Source organism: Manis pentadactyla, chromosome 7 (genome assembly GCF_030020395.1).
Source record: "Manis pentadactyla isolate mManPen7 chromosome 7, mManPen7.hap1, whole genome shotgun sequence".
Taxonomy (NCBI): Eukaryota; Metazoa; Chordata; class Mammalia; order Pholidota; family Manidae; genus Manis; species Manis pentadactyla.
Window position 1 is genome coordinate 392,220 of NC_080025.1, and position 16,614 is coordinate 408,833.

General features: G+C 47.4%; 1 protein-coding gene across 5 annotated transcripts in view; it reads left to right on the forward strand.

The window, feature by feature from the left end:
• LOC130684399 (disks large-associated protein 2-like) overlaps positions 1-16,614 on the forward strand; it is a 386,173-nt gene that overhangs the window by 69,762 nt on the left and 299,797 nt on the right. For all 5 annotated transcript variants that reach the window (XM_057505039.1, XM_057505042.1, XM_057505038.1 and 2 more), the window contains one exon: positions 13,863-13,917. In XM_057505039.1, the coding sequence (XP_057361022.1) occupies positions 13,863-13,917 (55 nt within the window). The remainder of the gene's footprint in view (positions 1-13,862; positions 13,918-16,614) is intronic.

The window sequence follows — 16,614 nt, forward strand, 5'->3', positions numbered from 1 at the left end:
AGGTCATAGATGAACTTCTACCAGGTGCTGAGTCCTTATTACAGTGTTGCTTCTTTTTGGTGTCTCAAATATACTATTTGAGAGCAAAAGAATGTGAAATTCTTACATTACATCATAGGGATTTTTTGTTCTGCATTCAAACTGTGCCTGGACAGTAATCCTTAGTGATACATGCAGATCTCTGCAAAGTTTAAGATTTGGGCTTTAATGATCATGAATAACTCACACTGCTCTGGGCTGTGTTTCAGTGTTATAGTTTAATGTAAGATATGCTTGGCCCTTCTCATCTATGCTCAGTGCTGGGTTACCTGAGTCAGCCTTCAGTATGCAATCCTTGCTCATACTGGTTTCTAATGGAGGAGTTGAAGCTTTGTATCATTCTGCTTTGAATAAACTTTTAAGATGTGAGCTCAAAATTCCAGGATATGAGCCCAGCATTATTTAAGTAAGTGGTATATTTTGTATTCCACTCAAGCATTTATCACAAACATATTTTCTCAACTCTCTTGTGACAATTATATTGGTTTAAATACTCATTTTGACGAAGTTTGTTAACATAGAAGATAGTTTAACATTTAAAATTTTATTTTTAAAATTTCTTATCAGTCCCATCGACCATGCATCCATTGCTTCAGATGCAAATACTTATAATATATTTAAAAGTGTCCATTTTAAAAATGAGTATATGCTTTATTTTCAGCTAATATAAAAATGTTTTCACATATTTTCCTTTATTTTATATTTAAGGAATATAATAAACCTTAAGGCTATGATGAGAAAAGGGCAGATAAGACAAAAAAAATTGTCTTCATTCCTGAGACTCTTGTTTTTGTCTGTCTGAAGCGACCGTGTGTGACTGCATCTCCTGGGTTCCTGCGCGGCAGGTACAGATGCTGCCTCATCACTGGGACACCCTCAGGCTCCCATCTTGTTTGTCTGCATGAGTATGCTTGTATCTAGGAGAACATTTATTCCTGCTCTAACTTTTGATTCAGAAAATCTACTAACTGTGAATCCATAAGAGGTTTATCTACAGAACAATGAGCTACCTTTGCTGTTTTGTGTGACACACGTGAGCTTTCTCATGGTGCGGGGGCCGAGGGGTGGGTGCGTGCTCTCTGCCATGCCGGAGCCCTCTGTTCAGTCAGCGCAAGTCCGTCGCCTGCAGAGAATGAAGTCGTGTCACAGGTGGGTAATCCAAACGCGCTGTGGTTTCTGAAGATGGCTCCGCAGGCGAGGTTGTGCCAGCACCTCCAGATGTTTGCTCCGAGGGCACGCTAAGGGGCAGGCTGTGGCGGGACCCCGCGGACCTGGCCTCGCAGGTGGAGCTGTCTGGCACCCCCCGTCCGGCCGTGCCCCTTTGGGGAGCACACGTTTCCCTGAGAAGTCCTGGAGAGCAGGTGGCCGGAGGCTTGGCAATGCCACTGAAGTTGGGTGGTACATTCCTGGCACGACATCTCCAGTATTTCTGGTGCTCCATGGGGAAGGTGACATGGGAGAGTCCTCTTTGGAAAGCTTTGATGGCCATCTGGTCCAAATGTGACCAAGGCGAGGATGGTGGCCTCTCCGCAGACTCCCTGTCAGCTCTCGGATGCAGACCCGGGAGCAGGCACCGGGGAGGTGTGTGTCCTCCCTCCCGGCTAGGGACCCAGCTCCTCTGCGGTTCACTTCACTTAGGTGCACAGCTTTGCTTAATTGTGAGCAGTTTATTGTCTTTTCCCTTTTGGTACCAGTTGGGCTCTGTGGTACGTCCTAGGGCTCTGTGGGCTTGGGGCCACGGTTGAACCTCCTCTCCTTGCTGACCTTTGTCTCTTCTCTGCCCTTGGAGCAGCCACGTGGTGGGCTGAATCATGGTGCCCTGCCCCAGACCGCCCGCCAGGGAGGTGGGGCCTGCAGCCGCGGCCGGGGCCCTGCGCAGCCTTCCTGGTTCTTTTCTGAAGCTGAGCCAAAGCTGCCCCTTTTCTTTTGTAGCAAAAGAAAATTCCGTTTGCATTTGACACTGAGAACTGGAGGGTGCAGTAATTAAAATAGATGTTTCTTGATTTTGCTCTGTGGAAATTAAAGCCAGTCACCATGAATCAATGGAAAGGAAACTGCATCTCAAGCACAGGCTGTTTAATTAGCCCAGGACCTCCGTGTCCTCCCGGGCTGGTGGCTGGATGGAGTGGGACTTAATAAATGTAATAAGGAAATAAAAGGCTCCTTGTCTTCATAATGAATGTGCCCGTGCCTGGAATCGTAGTCAGAACATTCAGGGAGCAGGAACTGGTTGGAAAACCCAGCATAGTCTGAGGGCTGTTCCTGGGACTGGGGTCACCCTCTCCAGGGACGGCAGTTATAGTGACAGCTGAGCAGGCCCCCCACATGCCCTGCGGGACATGCCCCAGTCCCCAGAGGCTCTTGGAGAGGGAGTTCAGGAGGCCGGCAGACAGGCCAGGTGGTGTTGGCAGGAGGCTTGGAGAGGAGCTGGGAAAGATGTCACTGGGTTAAAAGACAAATTCTAGGTTCTTTTTTCATTTTTTGTTATACACTTGACCATTTTGTATGTACAGAACTGTTGCATTCTTAAAATTTTCACTCTGGTGTCTCAAACAGATATTATCCTGATTTTCCTTCTTCTATGGCTATTTTTTTTGTTAATTTCCCTCAAATCTGTTCTTTATCTGTTCTGTGACGGGTATTTCTCCCAAGACCTGTGCCTGAGGCTGCCACACGCTTTCCCCATCAGTCATTACTTCTGCTTAGATGCAGCCTGTGCCCTCCTGTTTGCCCTCGAATTGTGGGGCCGCCGCCTGGCTGTGGCCACCATCCCTCCCCTGACCCAGCCTGGCCGCCCCTCCCTGAGCATTGCGTTCTCTTATTATTTTTCTGTTCTGTTGTCATTGCCCTAATTCAGGCCATTATCCAACATTTTGGCAACTGCGAGAGCTCCACCTCAAGCTTTTCCTCCTTGGCCCCAGGTCATGGACCTGCCCTGGTGATCTGGTACATGTGCCCAGGACATGGACCTGTCCTGGTGATCTGGTACATGTGCCCAGGTCATGGACCTGCCCTGGTGATCTGGTACATGTGCCCAGGTCATGCACCTGCCCTAGTGATCTGGTACGTGTGCCCAGGTCATGGACCTGCCCTGGTGATCTGGTACATGTGCCCAGGTCATGGACCTGCCCTGGTGATCTGGTACATGTGCCCAGGTCATGCACCTGCCCTGGTGATCTGGTACATGTGCCCAGGTCATGGACCTGCCCTGGTGATCTGGTACATGTGCCCAGGTCATGCACCTGCCCTGGTGATCTGGTACATGTGCCCAGGTCATGGACCTGCCCTGGTGATCTGGTACATGTGCCCAGGTCATGGACCTGCCCTGGTGATCTGGTACATGTGCCCAGGTCATGCACCTGCCCTGGTGATCTGGTACATGTGCCCAGGTCATGGACCTGTCCTGGTGATCTGGTACATGTGCCGCCCTGCGCCTCACTGTTCAGTCTGTTTGCACAGAGCAGTACACACCTCCACTTATTTGAATACATATTAAATAATCTTCACTACTATTTTATTCAGCATCTTCATTCCCTCACTTACTTTTTGCCTACTTGCTATGACATAAGACAGGCCATGGGTGTCTCCCTCTGCTCTGGGCTGTTGTGTTCTGTTGGTTTTCTTCTTGTGTATTTTACAGTTTTGGCATTAGCCATTTCAGTCCATATGGATTCATGATGAGTGTGACTTTTACTGTGTATCTGTTATGCACCCTCCTTCCTAGTTTTCAAAGCTATGCCCTAAACTCTACCATGTCTGTATGGGTATCTCAACTCTTGTCTGTGTCTGTTTATTTTGGACAACTTAGAGTTGGACTTTATTTTTTTGACACTCTCTGAGTCTTTCCCTTTCTGGGTGATTTTTTCCTATGTAATATGGCAGATATTTTGCGCTATTATTTAAGTTTATATCCTTACTTTTATTGCTTAGAAACTTTAAAACATTTAATGTGATTTGCGCTGTGCATTATTTTTTGTGCTTTCTTCTCATTCTTCCCTAGATATTTACAAGGAATTTATTTTATTGTTTAAATTTTATTTTGGATAATGAATTGAAATCCTTGCTTTTTATTATCCAATATCAAAACAATAACTATTAGGAAAGATGAATAAACATTACACTCATGCTTTTAACTATAACCAAACTTTCCTTCTACCCAAGAAAAGATTTTCTCTTATTAAAATTAACATAGATTTATTGAGATATAACTCACACAATGCACCCATTTAAAGCATATAACCCAATGATTTTTAGTATGTCAGTCACTAGCACAGTCAGTTTTAGAACGTTACGTAGGAAAAAAAAATACCCCTTGTGCTCCCACCTCATGTCTGGCTGGGGCACCCTCCCTACCTCACCCATGTAGATTTCCCTGTCTGGACATCTCATATGAATGGAATCATACACACGTGGTCTGTGCTGACTGGACTTTTTCACTTACATAATGTTTTAAAGGTTGAATTCATTCATAATGTAGCATGTACCGGAATTTCATTCCTTTTTAAAGTTTGTCTTCTAATTTTTAAAAATTTTAACAATTTTATTAAAATGGTGGCAAAATATGCATAATGTAAAATTTACCATTTTAACCATGTGTAAGTGTACAGCTAGCTCAGTGGCATGCAGTACATTTACATTATTGTGTGACCATCTCCAGACCTTTTTCATCACATCAATTCATTGCCAAATCCCAAGTCATAACATTTTACCACTATGTTTTCTTCTGAGTGTTTTATAGTCTTAGCTCATAAACATAGGTCAGTATTTGCATGTGGCTGTCTGTTCCATTTGTTGAGAGCCTTCTACTTTCCCCACTGGTGGTCTTGGCATTCACGTGGGAAAGGGGCTGCATTCTGGTGAGGGGCTCAGTTCGGGGCCGTGCTGGCAGGTGAGAGCTTTCAAGAACTAAAGGTGACCCAGACCCATGCGCCTTGAAAAAGCTGTTCTATTCAGGCTTGATTTTGGAAAAGATTTCAATGGAAGGACAGGGAAGAAATGTCATTGGGTGGGAGCTGACAAACAGCGACTGTCCAAAAGGCCAGGCTGTGAAAAGAAAGAAGCGGTGCAGCTGCTGGCCTGGTACACACAGGGCAGCAGACCTGGGAGCCTCCCTCCTGGTCCAGGACGTCCTGGATGTCAGGGCAGCAGGAGATACTGCAAGGTGGAAGCTTGAGAACCTGATGTGTCTGTCCCGCAGAAGCAGGCAGCTGCTACCGTGTAGAGTGAAGGCCTTTGTGGTGGAGGCCTGGGGGGCACAGGGCTTCTGTCTGTGCGTGCTGGCACCAGGAGCCTGGGGTGGGAACATCTGATGTGAATGGTAAGTAAGGAGGCTTGAACTAGAGTCACGCTGCAGAGGGAATGCCAATGTGCACCTGGGAAGGAAAGCGTTGCTTCCACTGTCAGCCAGAGGGACGTGGAGACACCCCCAAGGCCCAGGGCATGCTGAGGGCAGGGAGTAGTGGCTGGGGCTCTCAGATGTTGGGGCACAGGGTCTCCTTGGCAGGGGAGGCACCACGAGCTCCCTGATGGCACATGAGTGTGTGTTTGAGTGAGAGTGCCAAGGGTCATCTTACGCCCACAAGGACAGCAGCTGTCCCCACCAGGAAATAGCGTGTGCTGGCGAGGGCGTGGAGCAAAGCGAGCCATGTGCACTGGCCATGGGGACATGCAGCCACCGTGGGGACCAGTGTGGAGGCACCTCACAGATGAAAGGCAGACCTAGCAATTCCACTTCTGGGATTTTACCCAAAAGAGTTGAAAGCAGGGACTCAAACGTGCTTATACGCCCGTGTTCACCGGTTGTTTACAGCAGCCAAAAGGTTTATTATTATGAGGAATTGGCTCATGTGGTTACAGAGGCAGAGAAGCCTCTTTCTATATATATGTACACACACATGCACATGCACACAAACACATGCACACTATATCCTATTATCCAGTCAGTTCTGTTTCTCTGGAGAAATACAGTATTCTTTCTTCATTCAATAGAAAGGAAGAAAAAGAGTGTCGAACAGCCCCGAATAAGAATTGTTTCACACATTTTAACTGTGCCAGGATGATCAATGAAATGAACACGGACTTGTGATTTATCTTGATTACATATGGTCTGTGCACTCAAATTTTCTTACACTGCAAATAAATTTAATTAAATTTAATTAAATAGATGGAACCAATATGTACCCTTGTCTACAACAGAAAAGTAGGAAAAATGTGTGTCAAAAGGTGGATGCTGGCAAAGGGGCTGGGCTCATGGTCTTGGAGAAGATGTCCCACCTGGCATTACTCCAGGCTGTACCCCCGGCCCGGAGCTGCAGGCAGCGTCTTCCTGTGGAATTCCCGCTTGAGCAGATGCTTGGCCCTCAGCACAGCCCAGCATCCCCTGTCTGTGTCTGGGACTTGATTCACTGTCTGTCCTCTCAGAGAGTGTTTGTGGAGCCCAGCTCTGTGCCATGTGCTGTTCCAGCTCCAGGACCTACTGGGAATCAGGCATGGTCCGCCCCCTTCGGATCTCATTCCAGGGCACGGCCAGCCCCACTGCACACCTCCCCTGCTCCTTTGTCACCTGGGAACCTCTGGGTCTCCATGGCAGCTGTAAGTCAGGGGAAGGCTCCACCCACCAGTGTGGTTCCAACGGTCAGCCTGAGTGTTGCACTTTGACCCCCAGCCTTTGGTTGGTGGTGGCAGCTCATGTGGTCAGAGCAGTGACTTCCTCCTCCTCCTCCTGTGTCTGGTGGTGCCTCACTTCCCCATCACGGGCATGGCCACAGGACTGGGTGATGCTCTGCAGGTCACTGAGCCTCCAGAGGCCTCAGCTTCTTCACCGTCAACATGGGGGAAATACTGGCACGCCTCGTGACATCATAGTAAAGATCAGATCGGATGGTGAGGGTGAGTGCTGGCATGATTCGCGCTTGGCAGTGGGCACTGTTGTGCTGGGTCCTCTTGGCCACCCAAACTGTTTGCACAGACCTTCCTGCAGGCGCAGCTGTATGAGGGTCTGTGGGGACCCCAGCATTGCCTGGGGGCAAGGAGCGTATGGGCCTGGGCTCTGAACCCCATCCCTGGACACAGCAGGCCCGTCACTCCTTTGGCCTGAGGGCTGTTCTGTGGACTTTGTTAAAGGGGCTGGTGTGCCTCGCATGTGACCCTCCATCTTCGGCCCTCCACTACGATTGTCACTTTGGAAGTGGACAGTTTGAATCCATGAGACCTGACAGTCCCGTGAGTCAGGCTGTTCTGTGGGTTTGGTTTTCTAAATCCTGGAGCCAGTTTCGGCACACCACAAGTCGGCATCGAGGGGGTGGCATCTCCTGAGGGTGTTGTCTTCACATTCTCGCTGCCAGAAAGAGGAACGGTTGGGGGTGGTAAACAGAGGCACCTGCTTGCGAGCTCTGACAGAAGTTGCTGCCAGCTGAGGGAGACCAGAGCTGCGCATGGCTTGCTCCCTGAGCAGCGTGGTGGGTGGTGGCCGGTGCTGCATGGCTTGCACCCGCTTCCGAGGTGTGGAGTCTCTCAGTGAAAGTTGTGCTTTTGTGGTTTGAAAGAAACATTCAAGGCAGGTTTTGTCGTTCTTGATGCTGAGGGCCTATTGATTGTGTGTGGTGAACTGATGTAAAATTTTTGTTTTGATATATGTCTTTTTATTACACAACATATTAAATCATAACCTCTTAAGTGGCATGTCTCTCTAAATTTTTGTTTGTTTTGTAGAGCACTTCATAGGTAGCATTTCAACCTGAGGGACATGCATAAATCTTGCAAGAGATTTGGACAGTGAGTTGTCCTAAGTCTTCGATGATGACCTACTGTTTGCCGCCTTCTTGCCCCCAGCCCAGATCAAGCCCAGCGGTGCCAGGGAGGAAGGGTCTGAGAATGGTTAGCGTGCTGCCTGGGGTCAGAGCCCTGCCTCCTGCGCTTTGGGTGCCGTGGGGACATAGCTGCAGTGTTTCTGTTTACCATGTGATGAAGTCTTTGCTCTCCCACCAGGAACACTCGAATTTCATGTAAAATATAAGCGTTTCTTAAATACTGTTTATCACAGCAGTTTTAGGTTCACAGGCAAATTGAGAGAAAGGTACAGAGATTACCCATGTGCCCCCCACCCCTGCCATGCTCAGCCTCCCCCCTTATCCACATCCCCACCAGTGAGACATTTGTTATGGTGATGAATCTGCCTGGACACGTCCCCGTCACCCAGAGCCCACCGCCTACATCAGGATCACTCGGTGGTGCACATTCTGTGGGTGCGGACAAATGTGTAATGACGTGTGTCCCCCATCAGTGTCACACAGAGCAGGGTCACTGCCCTGAAACCCCCTGGGCCCCACCTGGGCCCCTGCTGACCCCTGACTTACTGTCCCCATAGTTGGGCCCTTTCCAGGATGTCACAGAGTTGGTGTCACACAGCATGTGGCCTCTTCACAGTGGCTTTTTTCACTTGGTGATTGGCATTTAATGTTCCTCCATGTCTCCTCATGGCCTAACAGCTCATTTCTTTTCAGCCCTGAATAATATTCCTTGTATGGACAGACCATAGCTTATTTATCCATCACTCATTGAGAGGCATGTGGGCTGCTTCCAAGTCCGGGCAGTTATGAATAAGTCTGCTGTAAACATCCGTGTGCAGGGTTTGTGTGAACGTGTTTCCAGCTGCTCTACGTAAATGCTGAGGAGCATGATTGTGGGATGGTAGGTATGAGCATGTTCAGTCCTGTGGAAACCACCACACCATCCTCCAAAGGGGCTGTGCCGTCCATGTCCCCAGCAGCAGGAGGGACAGTCCCTGCTTCCCACAGCCTCCCTGGCCCTGGGTGGTATCCATGTCTGGATTTGGGCTGTTCTATTAGACAATATCTCATTGTTTTCAGTTTGCATCAGACACAGGATGTGGAGCATCTTTCCATATGCTCATTTGCCATCTGTGCATCTTTGATGAGGTGTCTGTTAGGGTCTTTGGCCCATTTTTCAATTAGCTTGTTGGTTTTATTATTGAGTTCTAAAAGTTCTTTATATATTGTAGGTAGCAGTCCTTTATCAGGTGTGTCTTTTGCAAATACTTCCTCCCAGTCTGTGGCCTGTCTTCTCATTCCCTTGACAGTGTCTTTTGCAGAGCACATGTTTTTAATTTTAATGAAGTCTACCTCATCAATTATTGCATGGGCTTTGTGTCTGGTGTTGTATCTAAAAAATCATCTTCATACCCAAGGTCAGCTAAGCTTTCTCCTCTGTTATCTTCTAGGACTTTTCTGGTTTTGCCTTTTACATTAATCTGTGATCTACTTAGCGTTGTTTTTGTGAAGGGTGTAAAATCTGTATGTCGATTCATTTTTTTGTGTGTGTATGGATGTCCAGTTGCTCCAGCACCATTTGTAGAAAGCACTGTCTTTGCTTCAGTGTATTATCTTTGCTTCTTTGTCAAAGATGAGTTAACCATATTTATATGTATCCATTTCTGGGCCTTCTATTCTGTCCACTGATATCTTTTCCTATTCTTTCACCAATACCACATTGTTTTAAATACTGTTGCTTAAATATAAGCCTTTGACTTAACTCCTCATTTCATAGCTCTTTATAAACATTTTTCCACGAAGTGACTCTGGATCAGACCAGAATTTGCTTAGATTTTGTTCTAGCTTTTAGCCCAGTGTTTACACACATTTTGGTGAAGGAGGTAAAGACTCTGAGTTCAGATGTATCAAAATTGTACAGAGAAGCCATAAAGTGTCTAAAAGTGCTTGAAGTCCAAATAGGCATCTTGGTTATTTTAAATTTCCTTAAGGACTTTTAGCACTGCTTTTCCATAGCTGTAAAAATGTTTGGGCAGTCCTGCCATATGTTACTTTATGTGCATCCACTTGAGTTTCATTTAACTTAATGTGAATGTACCATACAAAGTGAAGTTCTTTTAAGAGGCACGTGATAAAGAGCTCCCACCCCATCCTGCCAAGGACCCCACTTTGTCTGACCTCTTTCCGTCCCCTCCGAGGGGCAGGCACCCCTCCACCCCTGTTCCCTGCCCCACATGCTCAACATGGTCACATCCTGACGTTTGAATAAATCAGTAGTTTGTATTTGCATCACATCAGATTTGCAGGACTGCGCCTTCTTTTCGTTATGTCTTTCATTGTTGTTCACTGCCTTACAAACCATAACCTGTCCTCAACGCGTTCCTCTCCCTTTTCCATGTGTCCAGCCTCTGTCTGCCTTCTGCTCTGAGGTGACGCCCCCTCCCGAAGCTGGCCCGGTCCTGGTGCGGTGCGGGGGACTGCGCCCTTCGAGCCCTTGGTCTCCTGGTGGTGGTGGGTGTGCCCTCTGGCAGTGTCCTGTGAAATGTGTGGAGGGTAATTGTGCAAAGTAACGGTAGTGCCCCTTGCCCATCAGATGGTCTTCCTTCACCGACTGCTTATGTTGGCAGTAATTTTCCCTCAGATCTTCCAAAGCACTATTCCTGCACTTCCCAGCTTCCAGGATTTTCTGTACTTTGGTTGCTCTGGAACTCTCCTTTTATTCTTAACTTTCACCTGAGGCACGTTGGGCTGCCCGTGGGTACTGACTGCGCTGGGCGCTCAGGGGCCTGTTCGAGCTGATTCTGATCCAGGGCGCGGACACGTGGGCTGCCGGCTCCGCCCCCTCTGCCCCCCCATCCCCCGCCTCTTCTCCGGACCCACTGGGCAGGTGGCGCCCTCCCACGAGGACCGAGCAACTCGCCTTCCTCTCCTTTCTTACTTTAATTTTGACTCTTCATATATTTTTTTCTCAACTTGCTGGGATATTTCCTTGGATTTATGTTTCAACTTCTTGTTTTTCTAATTTGATTTTCCTGTTTTTAATTTCCAAAAGCTGTTTCTTGTCCTGTGAGTTTTCTTTTTATAACGTTCTACTCGAGTCGTGGACAAACTGTTTTCCCCGCCTTGTATCACTGCTGATATGAGGGACTCGCTAGCGGGCGGCGTGGTCAGGACCACACGGAGCCCCTGGCTTGAGTTCCCAGCCTGCCGTCTCACTGTGTCACAGGTTGAACTGTGTCCTGAACAGACACGTCGGGAGTCCCACCCTCAGAATGTGACTCTATGTGGAAACGGGGGCTATGCGGATTCAAGCGGCTCGGATAAGGCCCCCGGGGGCTCTAACCCACCGTGACCAGTGAGTGTCTGATAAAAAAGGAAAATCTGGACCCGACGACCCGGGGAGGCCACGTGGACGCGGAGCAGGGCCGGCGGGGGTGGGCGGCCCGCAGAGGGTCCGGGCGCCGGGCCGGGAGAGGCGGGGAGGGTCTGTTCCCCTGGCCCGGCGGACGCCCGTGTTCTCTGCCCCAGGCCCACGCTTCCCTCCGGGGCCCGGGCTCGGGCCTGGCGCGCCCCTCAGGGTGGCCCCGGGAGCGGGGAGCGCGGCCCGGGGTCGGCACGCCGGACGGGCGGTGGCCGGGCAGCTTCTGGAGGGCGCGGCGGGCGCGGGTTCTTCGAGTGCGCGGGGGTGGCGCCGAGGGGGCCCCGGGGAGCCGCCGCACAGTCACCGTTCCCCAGCCGCCAGGCGGGCGCGGGGCGGCTCCGCGCGTTCGCTGCCGCCCGGGGCGCGTCTGGGGGGGAGGGGCCGCGCGCGCTGCCGCCCCCGGGCGGCCAGGCGGCTCCTCGGCCGACACCAGGCGCGAGCGGCTGCGGGGGCAGAGCGGCCCCGGGGCGCCCGAAGGACCGCGTCGGCCGGGCTGGTCAGCGCGTGGCTGGGTCCCGCCCCGCTCATCCGCCGTCAGCCCGCGGCACGCGCCTCACACGCCGGTCAGGTCTGTGACCCTCACCTCACGCAGCCGGTCCCCGTGTCCTCGCCTCACACGACCCTCACCTCACACGCCCGGACCCTCACACAGCCGGTCGTCCTGCGCGACCCCCACCTCACGCCTGGAAGGGTCCCGCCCGGCCCCTGGGTGACCCTCTCCAGCAGGTTCCCTCCGCACCCGCGGCATGTCTGCCCCGGGGCAGTGCCCCCGGTGCGGTGCTGGGGTGCCCCCGGCGCCCGGCCTCTCCGTGAAGCCCCTGCGGGCAGTAGGTCCGCCGCACTGGTTCAGAGCGGAGGGTTGACGTGGGGGGCACTGGGGGCCTCCCGAGCATCTGGGGTGTCGCCTGGGGGCCGCCGCCTCGCAGAACCCCTTGGGAGGAGCCGCAGGCGGTGGGGGGGGGGCACGGGATCCTGTGGCCTCGCAGGGCCTGCGGGCGCCTGGGGCCTGGTCCCGGGGACTGTCTGCATCCTCAGGCGGGTCCCGTCGCGGGCAGCGTTTTACAGGGTTCAAGATGGTGTGTTTCTCTTAAGGGAGGCTGTTCTCAGGCCTGGCACTGACCTGTAGGGCCCGTTGGGAAGTTCTGGGAAAGGTCAGTGAGCAGGTGTGTTGGACATGGGGAGAGAACGAGGTGGGTTGGCAGGGAGCCCAGCGCGTGTGCGTGTGTGTCTGCGTCACTGCATTACGGGGCAGTGAGGGCCCGGGGCTGGTGGGCGAGAGGATGGTGCCAAGAGGGACCCACAGTCTCAGACGTGGCTGACTGACAGGAGGTTGATGCCACCTACATGGCAGGGTCAGGGGTTGACACTTCTTGTTTCACAAAGTTCAGTGTTTAACTGATCCCTGATTGTTCCACAACCATTTCTCTGTGTCCCAGCTAAACAGGCAGCTTCACACAAGTAAGAAACACATATTTGAACTTCTAAATTCCACATTTTGTACAGTATTTCCTAGGTACTGACTTGATTCTTGCTTTACTTTCTGCACCTTAAGATTTGTTCAGAGTCGAAAATTGGTGATGTTGTCTTGTTTGCGATTATTATTGGGAGAGAACTGGTTTTTTCTTCCATGCACAGGGATAATGGGCTCAGAAGAGAAGGGAATCCTTATTCCAGAGAAAAACTTCTGTGAATATTTATCACATTTATTAGCACCTGCTGGGCACTTGGTAGACTGCAGGCTAATCAAGGTCATGAGCGGTGTTCCCTGAGAACACGGCTCTTTTCTCCCTGTCCACTGAGCAAACCATTGCAGCATAAGTAATGCTTGGCCGAGGATTTCCATGGTGCTGGTCACAGAGGGGTGAGGCATGGTGCAGCTTCATCCTGGAGTGTTGAGGAGGGAAGACGGAAGTTCAGCTTTTACCCTAATTGAGTTTAGGAAGCATGATCATAAATTTCACACAGAGGTGGCTTCAGTAGCAAATTCTTCCAGGCTGTGCTTTGCAGTGACCTTACATGGCTGTATTTTCTTGTGAAAGGCATTTTCTCTTATTTTCACTTTACCTTCATTTATCAAATAAGATAATTTCTTCATCTTTTACTACCAAAAAGTGAATGAAAACACAGGCTTTTCTTTCACATTTTTCTTTGTGACTCATCCTGGATAAAAGCTCCTGCTCAGATGCTAGAAGACAGATCTAGCATTCTGTTCCAATCACCCTCCATTCTCATTGTATCTAATTGCATCTAATATTTTAAAAGCCATCACAAAAATTGGTGGGCCCATTTGCCTTATTGTAGGAGTCCCTTGAGTGCAGCTTTCAAGATACTCTCAGGATCCATTAGGGGCATACATTACGCAGAACTGCATTACCATTGTGGGAATGGTGGGAACAGCATATGTAATCAGCACACCTACCTGATTAACCTTTTTGATGAAAAATGTATGTCATCAAACTTTCTCTGTACTGTTTAATTTGTTAGATCATTCTGGGCATGATGACTTTGTGCAACATTGAACGACCTTATTAGAGAAACCCTTGCAGCAGCTAATGAGATGCCTTCTTCTACCTGAATGATAACCCCAAGTATTTTATTTATTTGTTTTGAAACAGGTTTTGCCTGGCATTCTGCAGAAGCATTGCTGTATCTTACCAGACAGGAATACAGGTAAATGCATTTTATTCCCCTGAAGTTTTATATCAGTGGAAAAACTGAGAAATATTGCTTAATTTAGATCTCATTTTCTTAGCTGTTGCTTTATTGCAGGATTACATATCGACTGAAACAAGCAAAAAAAAAAATGGACTATTAACTACAATGAATTATAACCTGAGCTCAGAGATCTGTTTTTATTTGGAAAAGAGATAGATTTAGATAGTTGTTTTGGATATTTAAGGGAAACTGGTTGTCTTAGAAAGTTAAATATTTTAGTTTCAAAGTTGTTTCTTTTGTTGGTTGTGCTTGTTTATTAAGTAAAAACACCAGTATTGGCTAGCGTGGAATATACCTGGAGTCCGTAGTCCAGGCCTCACTTGTAGTCAGAGTAAGAGCAGAGCTGGTCAGATGTTATATCCTTACAACCTTCAGCATCTTTATGAATAAAACAGTAAAATGGGTGTCTTAGAGCTGGACATGGTTAAGGCCATGTAGTTTCTCATAGGTGTATGTGGCTGGAAGATGTAATTACGGTGGTTTGTGTTACTTTGAAAGAAACATGATGGAGGAAAAAAATGTCTGAAAAGAACTTTGTAACAGACAAAATGAAGCAAAATGGAGTGTGTTATCCTCTGGATCCTTGTTTTATTTTTTCCCATGCAAGGTTTTTAATTTAAGGCACTTTCATCAAGACCTAGCCAGTCCTGAGGAAAATATACAAAATGCTGCATCTTGTCTGCACAGGCTTAAGATTTATTTATTCCCACAGTCTCCTGTGTCCCATCAAAACATGTCTGTTTGCATCCCAGGATACTTCTGCTGGGTTTGGAAGAGAGGCTTGCTGACATTTCCTGTGTATTTTCTAGCCATAAAAAATGAATCATAATGGACTCTGTGATAGTTAGAATTTATCTGTTGGGATTTACTCTACTTTTATTATAGATAGCATGTTAACCAGTTAGTATGGTTATTGGGGTGCCATTCTTAAGTGGTCAGTAAGGTAGTTTTGTATTGTGAATTCTAATGAAAAACACAGTATTTTGGGAAAATAGGATCTTAATTTTTTTTACTCATGAACAAGGGCAGATTACATCACTGGCCCTATTGTTTTCAGAGAAGTCCATACATCTGTCTGTTTGGTTTGTCATCACCTATTCAGGTCTATATCTGTGGCTTTGAGCATATTTACTCTGGTTATAGGGAAGTTTGCTTAGAACACGGTTAAATGTTCTTCAAGCCTCTCTGTATTCTGAAAGTCTTAGTAAGAAAACTATATGAACATGTTATGTGTAAAGGAACAAAGATTTTTACAAACTACCCATCAGCAACAGTAAGTATAACACAATTTAAAGAAGAAATGAATTTTCCAGATCAATTTATCTTTCAGGCGAGTCATTACTCTGATTCTGAGAAGCATAAACAATTGTAAAATTAATTAAAAATTAAGTGCTACTATGGGAATCTAAGTGGGTTTCGAACATAGAAATGAGTTTTCTATAGTTTTAGACAGTTATATAAAAAGTTATAAGTTAATATGGGAAATACTGCCAAACAGATTTCTTTTATGTTTTTCATGAAAATTGAAGTAATCAGCCACTAGAACCAAGAAAGTTGCCTACCATTAAGACTTGAATATTGAGGACATTTGCTAGGCAATTTCCTTAAAATACTTTCATATTATAGTGTCTCACTTGGAAGTCAGTTCTAGAAGACCTGAGGCAATGATACTAGGTGTGGAAAAGTGAAGGAATTGTATCAAATGTGAAGAAAGAAGAGTTAGCTGAAATTGTAACACTTAAAAGTATAAGTTCAGAATTGAAAAATTAGGGAATTCTAGTTTTTACCATGTAATTTGATCTACTATATCCAAAACTGCTTTATTATTTAGGAAGTGTTTGGAAATTCTCAAACTCAGAGTGGTTATTGCTTTCTCATTTTAATGGCATATATGGTGCTTATGAACTTAAATGTAATTTGTTTTTACCTTTGTGGTTTTATGGAAGACTTTTCAAATTTTTGATTAAGATCAACTTTGGAATGGGTAGAGAGTTTTAATTTGGGCAAATGAAAAATACTCTGTCGATGGATGATGGTGATGGTTGCATAACAGTGTGAATGTACTTAATACCACTGAACTGCACACTTAAAAATGATTAAGATGGTAAATTTTATGTTATGTTTATTTTACTATAATTTAAAAAAAGATAAACTTTGGGGTAAATCACAGCTTTCATTTTGTTTGCTTTTTATTTATTTTAGAAATGCTGTGTACACTATTAACTTTATATGTGGTAGCTGAATACCTGGAAAAAGATGCACCTGTGTTCAGGTGCTTTTCATTCTTATACAACTAGTAAACTTAACAGGACTGTCTGTGACATGTGTGGGTGACAGCAGATGATGCATTTGAAGTTGCCCTTCTCCGAATCCCACACAGCTGCTTTTGAAAGCAAACATTTTCTCTTGCTCTCTTGATTACTTGTGATAATTTTGGCTAATAATAGGAAGAACTAGAGTGAATCCCATCGACTGCCTCTGTATACTACTTTTTTTCATGTTCTTGGCAAACAAGAGTTGGGGGAAACTGTTTATAGCTTGAGGGAGAAATGCAAGTACAGCTATAAATGCGCACGGAGGCTTTGGACTTCTGGAAAACATTTCCGCACTCTTGGCTTCCGAGAACTCACCTTTCTCACGTTGGTGATGGGC